This window comes from Phascolarctos cinereus, unplaced genomic scaffold, assembly GCF_003287225.1.
Source record: "Phascolarctos cinereus isolate Bilbo 61053 unplaced genomic scaffold, phaCin_HiC Scaffold_2;HRSCAF=192, whole genome shotgun sequence".
NCBI lineage: Eukaryota > Metazoa > Chordata > Mammalia > Diprotodontia > Phascolarctidae > Phascolarctos > Phascolarctos cinereus.
Window position 1 is genome coordinate 299,126,730 of NW_027555625.1, and position 20,342 is coordinate 299,147,071.

At 37.1% G+C, this 20,342-nt stretch overlaps 1 protein-coding gene and 1 non-coding gene across 3 annotated transcripts in view; both read left to right on the top strand.

The window, feature by feature from the left end:
* SCAI (suppressor of cancer cell invasion) overlaps positions 1–20,342 on the top strand; it is a 204,989-nt gene that overhangs the window by 117,144 nt on the left and 67,503 nt on the right. For both annotated transcript variants that reach the window (XM_020967566.2, XM_020967567.2), the window contains exons 4-5: positions 13,767–13,862; positions 15,420–15,506. In XM_020967566.2, coding sequence (XP_020823225.1) covers positions 13,767–13,862; positions 15,420–15,506 — 183 coding nt within the window. The remainder of the gene's footprint in view (positions 1–13,766; positions 13,863–15,419; positions 15,507–20,342) is intronic.
* LOC144456010 (U6 spliceosomal RNA) lies at positions 12,843–12,946 on the top strand. Its single transcript, XR_013484922.1, has one exon. It is a non-coding gene; the product is annotated as a U6 spliceosomal RNA (small nuclear RNA).

Sequence of the window (20,342 nt, forward strand, 5' to 3'; positions counted from 1 at the left end):
ATCAGGGTAATAATTTTTTCACATCTTTCCGAATTATTTTCTTTCTTATTTTGAACTTCACAAATCAACAAATATGAACATTTCAACATATAAAGAACAGAAAAGAAAATTGTATATAAAAACATAAACCTCTGTAAATAGTTTTAAAGTATACATTAAATTTAACAAAAGAGTAACTTGTCTGTATCCTCTTTGGAACTACCCTCTGTTCCCTTCTGAGTATTTTAAAAAATGGTGTGGGTTTTTTTTGAGTATTGGTAGCTTAAGAGCAAACAGAGTTTTATTTGTGTTGTGTGTAATATAGAATGTGTCATGTTAGCATTGGGTATATTCTGTGTCTTACTAAATCCAGCTGATTTTTTTCCTGAGTGTTGCTCAGTCAATGGACAAAGGATAAAAAAAGTCAGAATGTTTCTACTGAAGTTTTAAAACCTCCAAAATATAGTCTTATCATTGTGTTCATAATTTCTGCTAAGTTGGAGAAAGAGAGACAGACATAGAGAGTCTTTCCTCATTTGCAGAAATTTATGACATGACAAACTACAGACTACATTTATGACTGAAATGTCATTTGTTTAATGTATAATTTCAAAATTGTGATGGGAGTATAGTTTTAGTGGTATATATTGAAATAGCTTAATAGGTTTTTGAGAATGCAGCTCTTTGGACCATTGAAAGTAGAGATTTTGTGAATTTTACATACAAATAGCATTTCCTTCCCTGAGGAGTGAAATTTTTTTTGTTTTGAAAGAAGGTGATTTCACCAACTACAGAATGTTTAGTCCTAAACTAAACCAAAGCCAGACCAAAAATTTTGTTCCTAGTAATTCTAAAAGCAAAGGGAAAAAGCAGCTTTGCAGTTGAAACTTTCAGAATGTCAGCTGGAGCTTGAGAAATGTCTTAGTTCAAGTATTAGCTTGCTCTTCTTGAAAGAGGCTTGTTTAGTAAAAGGCAAATAATTTAGAAAAAGGTAAAAAAACATTTTGAAAGTGAATATTTATGGTCTTCTCTGAATGATTTGGTAGAATTTAATTGGCTAAGTAAATTAGAAGCAAGAGCACTTAAAGGAAATTAAAATACAACATACATTTGTAGGCTCTTAAGTAAGAAAAAAATTGGAATCATTTTACTTGGCAAAATGAGGAACTGCCCATAATCCTTCCAGTTTCCATTTCGATTAGGGAAAATAAAAGTTTTGCAATGAATTTCAGATGTAAGTTAAAATTAGTTTTGAGATAGGGCAGTGGGCAGTTAGGTGGCACAATAGATACAGCACTGGTCCTGGAGTCAGGAGGACCTGAGTTCAAATCTGGCCTCAGACACTTGACACATACTAGCTGTGTTACCCTGGGCAAGTCTCTTAACCCTGATTGCCTCACCAAAAAGCAAAAAAAAATGAAAAAAAAAGTTTTGGGATTTCTAAGCTTTACTTCACAAATTTTGATCTTTTTGTGGATGGGGAAAAGTACCTGGAATCATGTAGTGATATTTAGAATTGAGCAATTTAAAATGTGGACTCATGTTGGGTTTGGATAAATTGATTGAGGAAAATTATTATTGTGCTCTGAAGAATAACTGCTGACACCACCTTTGTAACCATAAGAGCACACTGCTTCACTTTCCTCAACTGTAAATGGGGATAATAATAGCAATTACCTCCCAGGGTTGTTGTGAGGATCAAATGAGATAAAATAGTTATTTTTTAAAAAGTGCTTAGCACAGTGCTTATACATTTCCCTTTTTACATCATTATCATTACTCAGAAGCTTCCTGTCTCTTGTAACAAATAGGTATAGGAAAGCAAAACAAACAAACACATTTGTGGTGTATAAAAAGTTTGAGAGACATTGTTTCTGGGTAATTAATAATTTTATTAATCATGCTAGCAGATAATTAATAAAAGGGGTCAGTGGCACTCTCAAATGCCAAACATCCTTCGTGGAACCTACTCAGTGCTTATGTGCCTTTGGAATAGTGGGTGTTCCTGAGAGTGGTAATCAAGTCTGATTAGTTAACAATTAATGAGAAGAATGACTATTATAATGAGAGGTGGACTTATTCTAATGAGGGGCTGGGGGATGTGACTCTGATCCCAGCCTCAGGCAATCTAGACAAAGGATCTACACTCCCTGCCCAAACCTTCCAGAGTAGAACACAATGGGCCAGAATTCACCTTATATTACATTCTTTGTCAAGTTTTCTAGTTGGATGGGGCAACATCTAGGTGGGATAAATTTTTGGGAAAGGTCAGGATAATAATTTGTTATTTAATAATCATTTATCTCACATTTGCTGTCAGTAAAAATATGTCTCATTATGTACCCTTACTCCTTCACTGCTCTGTCAAGAGGCGGGATGTTTGTTTTATTATTAATTTGAACTCATTATTCATCATTGCATTGATCAAGAGTTCTCAAGTATTTCAAAATTGTTTCACTTTCCATTCTCTTGCTTTTTTCTCATTTCACTTTTGTGTCAGTTAATACAGGTCTTCCCAGGTTTTTCTGAATCTGTCCCTTACCTTATTTCTCATAGTACAGTACTATTTTATTATGTCAACAGACCATTATTTGTTCAGCCATTCCCCAGTTGGTGGGTACCAACTTTTCTTTCAGATCTTTGCTCCAACAATAAATGTTGCAATAAATATTTTTGTACATGTGGTTCCTTTCCCTCTTTCTTTGATCTCTTCTTGGCATATATAACTAGTAGTGGTATTGGTGTGTTAAAGTGCATGTATACTTTAGTGATTTTTTTTGGTATTGTTCCAAATGTATTTCCAAAATGTTTGGACCAATCGATTGTCCTATCTCTATGGCTGTTTTCTCACATAGTACTTTCAGCAGCTGCTGCTGTTGTATTGAGAAATCAATGAGCGAGACCCAGACGTAATTTAAAATGTGGGTTTATTAGCACGTGGCTGCAAGGGGTATGCACACCCAAATCAAACAGCCCCGATCAGGGGTCGAGCTAGGGTTTATGTGGAAAAGAGCATGGGAAAGAAATGCCAGGAACACTGATGAGGTAATCCAAAGGTGCAGGTGTCTTTGGGGGCTATGGATGGGAAAGTACAGGGAGTATACCGGACAAGGAGGGAGATGGATCTTTGGAGTCTGGAAGGAGGAAGAGTCCTTGGGCTGGCCAAGGACACCCCTCTCCCTTTGTCTTGATGAGAGAATGCTCTGCAACAAGGGAAAGCTTTCTCACAACACGGGAACTTACTAAGGAATTGGGAGGCTTCCAGAGACATGATCTGAGGGCTGGGGCCTGAGCAGCCCAGCTCTGTGTAGCTGTACCAGGGAGAGAGATAAGGGTCATGCTGAGGCCCATGCATGAATAACTGCTAGGCACAGTGTCCTTGGGCTGGGGAGTGGTTGTCAGAGACAGTGTTTCTGAGACTAGGGAGAAATTGGGGCACAAGTACAAGCACAAGCACCCAAGCATCCCATCATTACAGGTCAGAGATCACACAAACTAGACCAGGTGTCCTGGTCTCTGGTATAAACATAATTATCTAAAGCAATTATACTGCAAGCTTTCTTATCCATTTGCGTTAGAGATATGGGCTGTGCTGAGCTATGCAAGAGTACATCTCACTATTGTTTAGATTTAGGAGAAAAGAGGTCTGGGGCAAGATTAAGCAGTAATTTCTGCTTTCCATGACTTAAAGGGCCCTACTACCTAAATGGTAAAATAATGTTCTGCATTACACTACTTTGCTCTTTCATGGTCACTATTCTCATGGGAGCAAAGTTAAAATCTTAAGAATTGTTTTTAATCTGTATTTCTCTTGTTAGTGATTTGGAGAATTTTTTTTCTTTTGGTTGATAGTTTGAATTTCTTCTGAGAAGTCTTGTTCATATCATTTAACCATTTACTTATAACATTTATTTTTCAGAATAATTGCACTGATTCACAACTCTTCCAACAGTGTGTTAGTTTGCCTGTCTTTCCACGATCCCTCCCAATTACTTTTTTCTGTCAATGTTGTTGAGATTGTATAAATTGATCTCCTGACTCTCCTTTTGTCACTTGATATCAGTTCATATGAATCTTCCCAAGTTTCTCTGAAACCATCCCTTTCACTATTTCTTAGAGCACAGTAGTCTTCATTCATATACCATAATTTGTTTAGCTATTCTCCAACTGAAGAGTACTCCCTAAATTTCTAGTTCTGTGTCGTTACGAAAAGAGCTACTATAAATATTTATGTTCAAATGGGTCCTTTGACCCTTTCTTTGACCACTTCAGGGTATTGGCCTGGTAGTAGTAACTTTGCTATGTCAAAGGGTATGCATAGTTGAGTGGTTTTTTGGGCATAGTTCCAATTTACTTTTCAGAATTGCTGGCCCAATTCATAGTTCTATAAACAGTGCGTTAACAAGTCTGTTTCCCCATAGCCCTTCCAGTAATTGTAATTTTCCTTTTTTGTCATCTTTGCTGATGTATTACATGTAAAGAATCCATCATTATCTCAAGGTAGCCCATTCCACTTTTGCAGAGCTGTAATTGTTAGGAAATCTAAATCTACCTCTTGGAAACTTCTGTTCATTTTCTCTGGGTTTGCCCTGTGTGTCAAACAGAAGTCTAATTCCTCTTGCACATGACAGCTCTTCAGATTTTTGAACATAGTTGTCATATTTCCCATGTGCCTTCTATATGTCAAGAATTCCTACATCTAAAAAAATTTTAAAATAATTCCTACTTCTGTCAACCAATCCTCATATGATGTGGGTTCATTATCCCTGTTGACCTTGGCAGGATGCGTTTTATGATCCCTTTCAGATGTCCCAAGCTCAGGAGATATCTTGGCTCACACAAGTTTACATAATCACATAACCATGAATACTTAGTGTAGCACTTGAGCTGTCTATAATCCCTCACTAATGTACTATTATTAATATACCTCATTTTCCATTTTCTCACAGTATTACCCATCCACCTCATTTTGCAATCATACATTGTCCATAATTATGTCATTTACACCAGTAGTGTCAAACGGATCCCTGCAGGCTGCGTTTTGACTTAGAAAACCACAAGTTAAAATCATCTATGTTTTTTTGTATTTTTATTTATTTTGTTAAAGATTTCCTAATTACATTTTTAATCTGATTCAGGCTGGGCTTTGGAGTTTTGCCTGCTACATATAGGCTATGAGTTTGACACCTTTAATTTACACCATTCTCATGGGTAATCATTGTTAATGTGCTATATTCTGTCAAAATCCATCATGCATATTTCTGTTGCTCTTCAGGTCCTCTGCAGTTTTGTTTCTTGTGAAATTATGATACTTATGGTAGAAAACATCACCGAGAAAGTATTAGTGTTAAAAAAAATATATGCTTTTATGACATGGAGTAGCTTGTGATCATTGAAAGCATTGCACAATTTCCCTAATATGATCCAGCCTGATTTTCTCCTTGTATTCGGTTTTGAGTTTAGTTTATTTCTTATCTATAGCACCTATCCAACAAATAATTTAGTCTACAGATAGACTAATTTAGTATACTTCAGAGCACTCTGAAAACCCATTTGATTTCTATTTACTGCAGTTCTTTCTAGGAAAAATTGAGGCATGACTCAGGACAGTGTTCTTCCTTATTTGACCAACCAAAGTAAAATATTTTGTTTTATCCTTGACTAAGATATGGCCAAACTCTTTTTTTGGAAGGCCCAGATCAGCCTGTTCATGATATAGATACCTTTGCAGAATGTGAAATCCAAGGTTATTTGAGCTTATGAGGCAATTCGCCAAGTCCCATTTAATTTAATTCTCTGGGCCATTAATTTTCCATCTCTGCTGACAATAATAATGACCAGAAGATATATTCAGTGTTTTAAAGAAGAGCCAAATCCCGGCCTGTAAAGAAATTAATCTTCAGCTTTTTTGGACAAAACCTTGGTCTGTTATGTACCATGGCCATCCTTTCAATATTTCATGTTTTAGCCCACATGAATGTTTTTCATTAGAAAATCTTTCTCTTTAGTTATTTTAAAATATAGAAAAGCAACCACATAACTTTAGGGAAGAAATTTTACTTTTATAAGGGAGCATTAGATCTAAATATTTATGTTCCTTTGTAAAATAATATCTTTTTTCTTTTTTTTTAAATTTGGTATTTTATTTTTCCCTAGTTACATGTAGAAACAATTTTTAACATTCATTTTTAAAACTTTGAGTTCCTAATTTTCTCCCTTCTTCCCTCTCCAGCCGCCCACCCCCATTGAGAAGGCAAGCAATTCAATATAGGTTATACGTGTGTAGTCATGCAAAATATATCCGTAATAGTCATGTGAAAGAAAACTTAGACCAAAAAAAAAACCCCAACTCAAGAAAAATGAAGAAAGTTAAAAAAAAGTATCTTCAGTCTGTATTCAGATACCATCAGTTCTTTCTCTGGGGATGGATAGCATTTTTTCATTGTTAAAGCCTTCAGAGTTGTTTTGGATTGTTGTGTTGCTGAGAATAGCTAAGTCATTCACAGCTATCTTCTTACAATATTGCTGTTACTTTGTACACAGTACGTTTCACTTTGTATCAGCCCATGCAAGTCTTTCCAGGTTTTTCTGAGAGCATACTGCTCATCATTTCTTATAGGTATAATAGTATTCCATCATAGTCACATATCGCAACTTGTTCAGCCATTCCCCAGTTGATGGGCTTCCCTTCAACTTCTAATTCGTTACTCCCAGAAAAGAGCTACTGTAAATTTTTTTGAACATGTTAAGTCCTTTTCCTTTTTGTTTTTTTATCTCTTTTGGGATACAGACCAAGGAGTGGTATTGCTAGGTCAAAGGGTATGCATGGTTTTATAGCCCCTTGAGCATAGTTCCAAATTGTTTTACAGAATGATTGAATCAGTTCACAACTCCACCAACAGTGCATTAAAGTTTCATTTTTTTTTCCATGAACCCTCCAACATTTGTCATTTACCTTTTCTGTCCTGTTAGCCAATCTAATAGATTTAATAGGTTTTAATTTGCATTTCTCCAATCAGTGGTGAGTTGGAGTATTTTTTCATATGGCTGTAGATGGCTTTGATTACTTCACCTGAAAACTGATCATATCTTGATCATTTATCTATTGGGGAATGGCTCCCTTTTTTTTTTAAATTTGACTCTGTTCTCTATATATTTGAGAAATGAGGCCTTTATCAGAGAAACTTGCTTCAAAAATTTTTTTCACAGTTACTATTGCTAATTGTATTTTCCTCCATTCTAATCCCTCCTCCCCCTTTCATTCTGTTGTCTCTCCTTTCATCCTGTCCCTCCTTGAAAGTGGTAAAACAGTATCTTTTTAGATTAGGTCTTATTTAGAAGCACTTTATAATCTGGAGCCTACTATTTAGTGCTGAATAAGTTTTTCATAATGACTAAAAATCATAAAGTAGAAGCTACATGGCCACTTGTTGGGGATGTTCTAAAGGGTTTTTCCATTAAAGTGTATACCTAAGGATTTGTTGACGTCTGAGACTTCAGGTCTGTGATTTTATGAGTTATTTTTGAAAGGAGTATACAAAAAAACAACAACAACTTTATGTTCTTCTGAGGCAGCTAAGTAGCATAGTAAATAGAGTGCTAGGTCTGGAGTCTTCAGAAGAGCTGAATTCAAATATAGTCTTGGAAACAAGCTCTGTGACCCTGGGCAAATCACTTAACCTCTGCTTTGCTCTTCTTAAGTGCAAAATGGTGTAATGTAAATGTAAATGCAAAAAGTGTAAAATAATAGCACCTACTTCCTAGAGTTGTCTGAGGATCAAATGAGATATTTGTAAAGTGCTTTTTAGTGTAGTACCTAGCACACAGTTGAAGCCCAATAAATGCTTGTTTCCTTTTCTTAACTAATAGCTGTTAAAGAAGATGCTGCCATTCCACATCTGGTTACAAAATAAAAGTTTTATATTCTCTATAATAGACTGTCTGAAGAGAAAACAAAACAGAGAACTTTGAGCCTAAATAATCTGGCCCACTCTGTCAATCCAAACCTTTTTCTCAGTTCCCCAACATATACTGTCTACTCTTGTCAGGCCTGTAACATCACTGTATACGTCATCTCTTGTGTTCATTCTCTTCTCTCCACTAAAAATCCAGTGCCTAAGTTCAATAACTTACCACTTTTTCTTGGACTATTTTAATAGACTCCTAATTGGTGTTCCAACTTTCATGTCATGATCAAAATAATCATTCTAAGGCACAGTTTCCACAATTTGATTCCTACCCAATAAGTTTACAATCTTATTTATATTCCACTCAAATTGAACTAATTCTTATCTGAAACTGAGATTGTCTTCTTCATTCCATTTCTTTGCACAACTCCTCTTCATGCCTGAAATGCACTCCCTTCTTACCTTTTGCCTTTCTGAATCATTGTCATCTTTCCAGGCTCAGTTTAGGGGTTACTTCCATGTAGCTTTCTCTGATCCTTCCACTTAATACCTTTCTTTCCTTCCACAATTTACCATTTAATTATTTACTTCTATGCCTGTTATGTTCCTCCTTGAAAACTAGGACTGCTTTTAAAAAATATGCTTTCTGTGACTTGGACTTGTAGCCATTACTTGAATTGACTTTTAAAAGTTTCTTCACTGTCTAATATTCTTGTGACTATGAGAAAGTTATATGTCGTCTCTTAGCCTGTTTTTTTTTAACTCTAAAATGAAAGGGCCAGATTAGCTCTCCATAGTTTCTTCTAGTGCTGACATTTGGTTATTCTGTGATTTGGCAGGGAAAAGTTAAACTATGAGCTACCAACAGTTACAAACTAGGTCAAGAAGCTTGCATCATATTTAACTGAAAAATAGAGACCATTCACCAAAAGCTCCCTCTTCTTCCTTTTTCCTCATCTCACATCACCCAGATGCTTTCTACCATTATCTATCTCCTTTACCGCTGTTTTACATGAAGAGGTGACTTCTTGTCATGACAGATACTTCTACATGCAGAAGTGATCCCATTGCCTTTCTTCTTCTCTAGCAGATTACCCCTTCTATCATCCCTGCTCTTTCACTTACCATTCTTTCTTTGTCTGCTGGCTATTTCCCTGCTGCTGAGAAACATGCCCTTGCCTCCCTCATCCTCAAAAAAACTCTCACTTGATCCATCCATCCCTGCTAGCTCTCATCCCATATCTCTCCTCTCTTTTGTGGCTAACTTCCTTTAGGGTGGGCCATCTACCTGTTATTTCCTCTCAACTCTTACTGTGCAATGCAAACTGCTCTTTCCAAAGTTACTGTTTCTTATTTGCCAAACAGAACGGTCTTTTCTCAATCCTCATCTTTCTTGATTTCTCTACAGCCTTTGACACTGGTCAGTCACTGTAATAATTTTAAATTTTATATTGTTGATGTGATAGTTATTGCTTGATGTCATAGTTATTCTTTGGTTTTATATTCATAATGATAATATTCCAAAATGGAGTCATTTAGGCTAAGCAGTTCTAATGTTTACAGGGACAAATAGGAAAAAACAGATAGTTTGTACTTTTCTACCATTAATTAAATCTATGTCAGTTGGGTAAGGCTAGCAGATTTTTGATTGAATGAATTTTCAACCTGCTGCAAGGGTCTTAAGTCATGCTGTTTCTGCTGCCTTGGTTAACATTAGATCCTCCTACCAGTTTGTAGTTTAGATAAAGAAACAACCCCTATCCAAACTTCACTCAAGCTTAGTATCAATAAGGGATGCTAAGACTTTTGTCAGATGCCTTTAGTGAGGACAAAAATGGCATCAAGGTCAGCTGCACAGATGGCAAATTGTTTAACTTGAAAAGGCTATAAGCCAAGACTAAAATGGAAGAAGAGTTGGTGCATGACTTTTTGTTTGCACTGAATGCAGCCTCTGAGGTTGAGATGGGTCGATTCTCAGCTGCTTGTGCTAATTTTGGCCTAACAATAAATACCAAAAACAGCAGAGGTTCTCCACCAGCCAGCACCACACCATCCATTTATGGAACCACTTGTTATGGCAAATGGAGAAATTTTGAATGCTGTGGATAAGTTCACTTACCTTAGCAGTGTACTTTCCAGAAATATACACATAGATGATGAGGTTGACACATGCATTGCCAGAGCTAGCTCAGTTTTTGAGAGGCTCTGAAGGAAACTGTAAGAGAGTAAAGGCATTAGACTGTCTACTAAACTGAAGGTCTACAGAGCCATTGTGCTGACTTCATTGCTATATGCCTGTGAAACCTGGACATTATACCAGCCTCATGCCAGGAAACTGAATCACTTCCATTTGAATTATCTGAGGAAGATTCTGAAGACTACTTGGCAAGATAAAATACTGGACACTGAGGTCCTTTCTCGAGCTGAACTGCCAAGTATTCAGACTTTATTGCAGAGCACCACTCTGATAGGCTGGACATGTTGTTCAAATGCCAAATGTACATTTGCCTAAAAGATTATTTTATGGAGAGCTCATGCAAGGCAAGCTCACACATGGCAGTAAGAAGTGACACTCTCAGGGGCAGCTAGGTGGTGCAGTGGATAGAGCACTGGCCCTGGAGCCAGGAGGATCTGAGTTCAAATCCAGCCCCAGGCACATCATACTCACTAGCTTTGTGACCCTGGGCAAGTCACTTAATCCTGATTGCCTTGCCCCCCTTCCCCCCAAAAAAGTGACACTCTCAAGATCTTTCTAAAGAACTTTGGAATCGATTGAGACATGTGAGATACTGGCACAGAACTACGCAGCATGGCATGCCCACATCAAAGAAAGCATTGTTCTTTATGAGCAAAACAGAATTGCAGTACCTCAAAAGAAACATGAGATCTGTAAATTTGGAGACATCTCCACTCCAAACATGTATGTGGACTATTTGTGCCCAGCCTGTGGTAGAACCTTCTGGCTTCTGCTGGTCTGCTCAGCCACATTTGGACATGCTGTACGTTGGCCCCGACACAGTGATGCCGTTTTGGTCCTTTGTGAGAATGAAGGACGACAGCCAGCTAACTGCCATCTCGGGGTCTGATTGGAATGCCCTCTCCTACAGCTGGCACCAATTCTCTGTTCTTAGCCAAGTCCATTCTTAGGGTCTATAATTTTGCCACCTGGACCCCAACTTTGAGCAGGTTTTCTTCCCCACAGGGCTACTTCACCCTCCAAGTGGGGTGAGTTAATTGCATGTGGGGACAAACCTCTGTCTGTTTCTATTGCCATCGTGTATATATGCTTTGTTTGCCTGCTTGCTGCATCACGTAACAATAAGCTTGTGTTTACATCATTTTCCTGAGTACCATATGAACCCAGATATTTGCTTTACCCTGAGCCATGAGGCCAAATAAAGCAATCCCTGTCTTCTCCTTGATCCTCTCTTCTTTCTAGGTGTTCTTGACACTACTCTCTCCTGGTCCTCTTCCTACCTACCTGACCTCTCTTCATTCTTCTTTACTGGTCCTTCATTCCCGTTATTCCCACTAACGGTAGAGGTAGACTCTATCCTGGGCCTTCTTCACTTCTCCCCCTACACTGTGTCACTTGGTGATTTCATCATCTCCTGTGGATTGGATTATCATTTCTATGTTGGTGGTTTTCAAATCTGCTTATCCAACCCCAATCTCTCTGCTGACCTTCAGACTTGCATCTCCAACTACATATTGGATATCTTAAACTGGGTGTCCCTTGGACATCTTAAAACCTAATACATTCAAAATTTAACTCATTTTATTTCTCTCCAAACTCTTGCCTCTTCCTAACTTCCCTATACCTATTGTTGAAAGCACCACCTTCCCCCTTACCCTTGTTCATTCTGGATGTCATTCTTGACTCCTTACCCTCTTTCCTATCTCCATATCCAGTCTTTTGCTAAGACTGTTGATTTTACTTTGCAGCATCTGTGCATAGGCCCCCTTCTCTTCTCTAACCTTGCCATTATTCTGATACGGGCCTTCATCGCCTCATTACACAACAAGCAGTAACCTGATGATTGTCTGCCTGCTGTGGGTCTTTCTCTACTTCAGTCTTTCCTCTATTCGGTTCTCAAAGTGATCTTCCTAAAGTATAGGTCTGTCCATGTCACTCCCCTCTTTGATAATCTTTAGAGGCTTCCTATCACTTCCTGGATCAAATATAAAATCCCGTTTATTGTTCAAAGCCCTTCATAACCTACCTATCCCTACACCTTTCCGGTCTTCTTATTCCTTACATTTTCCACATACTCTGTGATCCAGTGACACTGGCCTCCTTGTTCTTTGAGCAAGACACTCCATCTCCCGACTCTGATAAATGGCTGTCTCCCTCCTCTGCTCCACCATGCCTGGAATGTTTCCCTTCTCATATCTACTTCTTAGCTTTCCTGGCTTCTTTCAAGTCCCAGCTAAAACTTCACCTTCTGCAGGAAGCCTTTCTTGGCCCTCTTTAATTCTAATGCCTTTCCCTCTGTTGCTTATTTCCATTGTGTCCTGTCAGTAGCTTGTTTGTACATAGTCATTTGTATGTTGTCTTCCCCCATTAGATTTTAAGCTTTTTGAAGGTGGCAGTTTTGCCTTTCTTTGTATCCCAAGCACTTAATACATTACCTTGTTCATGGTAGATGCTTAATAAGTGTTTATTGACTGACTAGGTGTGAAAGCCAGCAGAGGATCCATCATTCAGTCTAGTTAGTGGTTTGCCTTTGTTTATGAGATTATTAGAGATTTTCCGTAGACAAAGATGAAGAAGAAATATTGGGGAAAAAAATTCTTGAAGTATTGGTTGAGCAACAGTCTGAAATAAGCAAGTTCTCATTCATTGTTTGATTCTTAATGCTTTTGTTGTAAACTCCTTGGGAATAGGGTCTTTTATCCCATATACCCAATCCAAGGATTTGGACATAGTAGGTACTTGAAAAGTACTTGCCAAATGTTCACTTTAGCAGCACATATTTTAAATTAGAATGATACAGAGAAAATTAGCATGGTTTCTGTACAAGGATAACATGCAAATTTGTGAAGTGTTCCAAATTTAAAAAACGAAACAAAACTTGTTGAATGAATGAATAAATTTCATCTGTATTTATATAATAATAATAATAATAAATGGCTTATAGTCTATAGGTTTTTTTATTGTTTACAAGAAGTTGCTTTTATAACAACCCTTTGAGGCATAAGTAGTATACATGTTTCCCTGTTATACAAATGAGGAAACTAAGGCTAAGAGAAGCTGCTTGGATGCAGCAAGGTTGTGTATAGTGAGATGCTGGGCTTGGGAGTCAGGAAAACTTAAGTTCAAATCCCACTTCATATACCTGGTGGCTGTCAGGTGACCTGGCAGGGTCACTAAACCTCTCTTAGTCTCATCTGGAAAATAGTGCAAATAGTACTTGGGTTGCTGTTGGGCTCAAATGAGAAAATATTTATAAAATGCTTTGCAAACCTTAAAGTGCTATATAAATGTTAGCTATTATTTTCCTCAAATGATTAGTCTGTGGCTACACGGATAGTGCCACTTTATATTAGAACACAGATTTCTTGACTGAAAATTCAGTGCTTTTGCCATGGTACCATGTTGGTTTTCTCTATGTACAGTATACACTTAAAACTAGGAATTTCATATTTTCAGCATAAGCACATTCCTATGTAGAGAAAAACATACAAGGTGATCAAATTATAGTCAATTAGTGGGTGACCTTATAGCATCCCTATTTCTACCGTGATATGCCATATTTTTTTTAATAAAGCCTCATCAGAAGTGTTTCTGAACTGTCAATATGTATTAAGATTGTATGTGTTTTTTTAAAACGTTTAACTTGGTGCAGGTTACAAATAAATATACCCTTGCTATTACAGAGACTTGCCACAGTATGGACAAAAGCAGTGGCAGTCCTACTTTGGGCGAACTTTTGATGTCTATACCAAACTCTGGAAGTTCCAACAGCAACATCGGTAAGAAACTGAATCCTGTTAGATTTTCTAGCTAGAGATCATTATTGCAAACCACAAAGGATTTGTTGAGACAATGACTACTACTTCTTGTGATGATAATTTAGTCTTCATAAATTGCTGTGGCCATAAAAATCATCACTTACTGATCAGCCTTCAGGGGCTGAGCCCTCTTTAGCTAGTTGATAGTCAAAGATAGTTCATACATAATCTGTTGGGTATGGGGAAGTAGTACTGGAAGTCTTTTCAGCTGACTAAGATCTACTAGCTCTACTATTGCAGTTTTCAAAAACCTGGGTAACCTCCACACTATGATGACATAGTGAATATGTTTTAGAGGATTAATGACTGAATGAATGAGTTAAAAAAAATATTAAATGCTTACTATATACCATGTATTGTGTTAAGCTCTGGGAATAAAAATATTTTAAAAATCGACTCCTTATTTTCAAGTAACTTATTTTTTAATAGGGAAAACAATATACATAGGGAAGAGATGACTAGGTAAGGGTTTTGTTTTTGTTTTTCCTGGGGGACAAAAATGGAATGGGGGGGTGTGCATTGGGGAGGGATTAGGCAGATGATGAGATAGCTGGATGGAATGTGATACTGGAGAGGTAGCCAGTAAATATAGCTTACTAGATTGTACATCCTTAGTCAGTAGTCACTGGGTTGGGCCCTTGAATGGGAGCTCCAAAGATGAGTGGATTAACTTCTTCATAGACCAGTGCATACATTTAAGAAGACCTGAATATGGAGGTCCAAGTGTTGAGTCTGGTGTGGGTAAAGGGTGCTAGTCTAGGTAAGGAGGAACAGATTGGTGATGGCAGATGGTAAGAAGGTCCAGTGAATGGCTGGATGGCCAGGGTAATTCTGCTTTCATTCTGATTGTGACCCTCATTATTTTGGTGGCCAAAGACACCACATTTCATTGTCCTGCCTCATATGTGTGTGTGTGTGTTTTTACTGGCCGAATGATAGTAATGGTTTGCTGGATTTTTATAAGTTAGAATAGGAAGAAAGAAATGTAAAAATGAATATTTGAAAATGTAGCACATTTATCTGACCTTTACAGAAATGTTACTTAACATTTGTAATTGTGCAGAAGGAACTCCTGTAATAAATAGATCATATTTTTAAATTTTAAAATAGTTTTCCTTGTTACTTATAGAATGACATTCATAGAATTTTTAAGTTGGGAGGTGCCTTTGAGAGCATCTAATCCAACCCTACTAATTTTAAAGATAACTTTGTCAAGGTAACATAGTGGCAGTCTTGAACTTAGAGTTTTCTAATATAATATGCCAAGCATGATTTTACTTTGCATTGGTTTTAACTTTGTCCAGCATACTGTATCTTTGGGATGTTTCATCAGCTTGTCCTAGATATCACTTGTCCCATCTAGAATCCATAAGACTAGATAATGAATGCTTTTTGAAGTGGTCATATAGCTCACTTTGAAAATTTTGAATAGTACAAATGTATTGTACTTGTAAACTTGTGTTTTCTTCCCTCTTCTTCAACCCTCATGTCTTCTCCCCTCCCTTTTTTTTTAAACAGTCAAGTCTTGGATAATCGGTATGGCTTGAAGCGGTGGCAGATAGGGGAAATTGCTTCCAAGATTGGACAGCTTTACTACCATTATTAGTAAGTAAACAACTTATATATAGACTCATGTGTTATACTGAGAGGAGTGAATTAAAACATGTAGGAGTTGAAGTGTGGTTTAACCTCGATTCCTAGTGTAGGAAGAGAGCAGCTAATCAGACAGAACATTCTGAGAGCTTAGAAAACAAAGAACAGATGGGGATGACATGAAATGACTGACACTAAAACTACATGTCAAGGAATCACCAGTCTGTCTCAGAGACCTCCATACTTCATGGATTGTATTTGCAGACCTATATGTAGTGTTTAGGAGTCTGCTCATAATTTCAGACAAATGATTTTTCATTTGTCTGGAGGTTTTATTACTCTTCTAGGAGCTCTAATGATATGTGTGTGTATACATGTACATACATGTCTGTATCTTTCTATATATTACATACATATACATGTATATATATTATATATATTTAAATATGTATGTTTATATATTTAAATTTATATATAAGTATGTATATTTAAAAACAGAAAACTTACAGAGTAATGAGGTATTTATTAAAAATGATGTGTGGTGGTAATCATTTTATAGTTGACTATGTCCTTAGAACAATAATATCTGGGAAAAGGGGGGGACCCCCTTTTGGGAGCCTCTCTTCATCATGTAGTTATTTATTAAGTTAAAAAAAAGCTTTACATATACAACATAAGGTAGGTATAGCTGGACAAATCATTCATATAAAAAAGACATGAGGATTTAGTGAACTATGAACTCAAACAGGAGTCAGTACTGTAACATTGCAGCCTAGGATGGCATCAGCATTTTGAGTTGCATTAATAAGAGCATAGTGTAGAATAAGAGTGGAGATAGTCTCCTGGCACTTGGCTGTAGTCAGATCACATCTAGAATATTGTGGCTGATTCACAGCAATGTATTTTAGGAAGGATATTGGCAAGTTGAAGTTTTTCTGAGCATAGTGATTTCTTTACAATTTCCTGTAATTCCTATAATATATGAGTCCATGATGTATGGCTAAGACCAGCCCTCTTTTGGGTGCCATCAAAAGTATTTTGAGAGGCACCAGACTCCCTTTTCCCCCCTCACATATGTTCTCCACAAATATGCTGCTTGCAACCTTCACAATTAAAACCACTTTTTGGTTACATCTATTGTCTCAGGAATGCCATTATTAATATACAAACTGCTCATTTAGGAGCCATTAAAATGCAGAGCCCAAGAGACTAGGCAACTCCTAAAATTCATTGGCAGAATTCCTACAGAACCATAAAATCTTTGAGATTTATGTCATCTAGTCCAACCTGTCTCTGAACAGGAAACTTTTCTACAATATTCTGAAGAAGTCATCCAACTTTTGCTTAAAGACTTTCAATAATGGAGAACTCACTAATACCTGAAATAGTCCATTCCTTTTGTGGACAGATTCTTAGTATGTTTTTTCCTTTTATCAAGCCAAAATTTTCTATTTGACTTCTACCCCTTGTTTTCAATTCTTCCGTTTCAAACCCAAGCAAAACAAATGTAATCTGTTCTAATATGACTTTTCCATAGTAGCCCTTTAAATGCTGGAAGGCAGCAATTCTTACCCCAGTCTTCTCTTCTCCGAGTGGCATGGTCACCATCCTCTAGTATCAGCTTCCCAAAATGTAGCTAAGGACTGAATCAAGCAGTCAGGGATTGTTCTGATGAAGAGGGATAAGTATTTAATACTCACTGAGCACATTAACTTTGATTACGTTTAAAACTAGATGAAGCTAGGTGGTGCAGTGGAGAGAGTACCAGCCCTGGAGTCAGGAGAACTTGAGTTTAAATCCAGCCCCTGACACATAACACTCACTAGCTGTGTGAGTCTGGGCAAGTCATTTAACCCCCCAACTGCCTCACCAAAAAGCAAAAAAAAACCCAAACAAACCAAAAAACAAGACTAGATGAAAATAAGGTCATGAAAGAAAGAGATAAAAAGGACAGATGAATTTTGATTAAGAAGTTGTAGATCAGGAACTATTTTAGAACATAACTATCTAGGGAATGACTAGAGAAAAACCTGTCCTCGGATGTCTCCTTTCCCTGTTATGAGTTGATGAAATTATGCTAGTGATAGCAGTAGGATAAGAGAAAGAAATTAGGGCATAAACATAAGGAAAGAAGAGATAAAATTACTCCTATTTATTTGATGATATGATGATTTACTTAGAAAACTCCAGAGAAACATCAAAGAAACTAAGGGAGAATTGGCTAACTTTGAGTGAATTAGTCAGATACAAAACAACTAACAAAAATAATGAATATTAAAGTTCTCATGTTTTAAAAAAAATTTAAAAAAGATTAAGTATCTTTCACTAGGTAATAGTGGAAGACCATGGGGGAACTCTTAAACAAGGTAAAAAGGAGATGCCAAAGAATAAAATAAATAACTTCAGGTACATGAAAGTGGAAAACTTTCACAAGCACAAAATTAACAAAAGAAGGGGAGCATTTGACTGGAAAAAATTTTTTTTTATCATCTATCTCTCAGAAGGGTCTGATATATCCAAGATATATAGGCAACAAACATAAATTAATGAGGCCAAAAACTTATTTTCTAAGAGATAAGTGGTCAAAGGGTAAGAACAAATGGTTCTCAAAAGAATTGCAGATCATTAGCAACTACATAAAAGATTGCTCCACATCATTAATATTAAGATTTTTTTTTTTGGTGGGGGGCCCAAGATGGTGAAAGAATAGCAGGAAGAATTAAAGTGAGCTCTCTTCCACAGTTCCTCCAAACAGACCTTTAAATGTATAAAACCTAATCCTGCTTGGAAAATCCAAAAAAAAATTTTACACTAAGTCATTTTTCCAGTTCATGTTGTAATAGGAAAATAGACAGAGAGATCTGTGGCAGCTGGGGAAGGGGTGTAGATAGGAACAGCCACAGGGAGAGGCTGTGTACTAGGGCAAAGAGATTACAGATCTCAGAGAGCAGACTAAGCTTGTTCATAGTGCTGGAAAAGGTGCCAGTGTGCAGCTCTGTTGCTCATTATCCTTTTCTAGGTAACATATCCAGGGTGGATGAGGAGGGGACCTGTGCCTAGGGGTGGCATTCCAGTATGAGGAGAATTTACACGCCGCAGGCTATGTATAGAACAAGGAGCAAAGTCAGAATCAAGCCATAGCAGCGAACAGCTGTCTGCGGGGTTGGAGGATGGGAGTGGAGAGAAGGTCTCAGTTCCAATTTCCAACCCAGTCTGAAACCTGCAACAGAATAACCAGGACAGGAATCTCAGATCTAAGGGGAGCCTATAATTTTGTTACTCGGAACCAACAGAGCTTTCCAGTTGTCTAGTGGTGGCCGAATCCAAGCGCATGCTACTAAAACCTCAAATAAGGGGATCCCATGGTCAGGAACTTGTACAGTTCAGACCAGGAGGGCAAAAATTAGACTTTGCTGTGAATCAGACCACTTTGGGAGCACTGAAAGTTTTTAGGTACCTAGCCCAAATTGTTTATAAGATCCTGGAATAACAACACATTTACTCCCCCAAGAAAGCTACAGCAAGATCAGACCAGCCATTCCCTCCAGAAATACACAGAGCTCAGGCCTAACATAAAATCCAAAGTCGGGAAGAAGTCTGGAAGAAAGAGAAGAAAAAAGGAATGTCACCATAAAAAAACTATCATGGTGACAGGGAGGTTCAAGATACAAACCCAGAAAAAGAGAATGATTCCATTACATCTACAAGCAGAGCCTCAAAGAAAAACAGATCTTCAGCATGTTCAACTGGAAAGAGTTGAAGCAAGAGTTTAAAAAAGTTTTTAATCAATAAAATGAGTGTACTAGAGGAAAAAAATTGGAAAGGAAATGAGAGCTATAGGAGGAAGAAGTGGAAGGGGAATTAGCAGCTTGTCACAAGAGATACAAAATCATGCCCAAACAACAAATTCCTTGAAAATTAGAATGAATCAAATAGAAGTCAATGAATTCATGAAACAAGAAATGTTAAAACAAAGTCAAAAGACTGAAAAAGTAAAAGAAAATGTAAAGTCTTTCATCCAAAAACAACTGACCTGGAAGAGATTGAGGATAGATGATTTAAGAGTTACTGAATTGCATGAAAGATCTGACCAAAAAAAAAAGACTTGACATCCTATTTCAAGAAATATTAGGAGAAATCTTCCCAGTTCTCTTAGAACCAAAGACCAAAGTGGAAATTAAAAAAAAAAAACGTCAGTTACATCATGAAAGAAACCCCAGTAACAAAATTGCTAAAATCTAGAACTTCCAGGTCTAAGAACAAATAGTGCAAGCATCTTAAAGAAAGAATTCATATACTGAGGAGTCAAAGTCAGGATCACACATATTTTAGTAACCACCATTCTAAAGGAATGAAGAACTTGCAATACAATATTTAAGAAGGCAAAGGATATGGGCTATAGCTAAGAATACCTACCTAGCATAACTGATTATATTGGTGGGTGCAGGGTGGGAATGAATCTTTAATAAAATAAAGGACTTTCAATTATTCCTATGAAAAGGAGCTGCATAGGTACTTTGAAGTGCAAACACAGGAGTCAAAAGAAACACAAAAAAGTAAACGTGAGTGTAAGTCATAAGGAACTGAAAAAGGACAAACTGCTTATATCCTGATATGGGTTGATAATAATTGTGTTCTGTTTCCCCACCCCAACCCCAGAACCCTATCATTAGGGATCATAAAGGGAGATTAATTAGACTCAGAGCTTGGGAACAGTTCTATTATGTCTTAATGAATGAACGAAGGATGGAAAGTGAGGGGAAGAAGAACATACAGGGGGAGAAAGGAAGGGTGGAGAAAATGATCTCACATAATCAGGGCATATAAATAGAAGTTTATGCAAAAAAA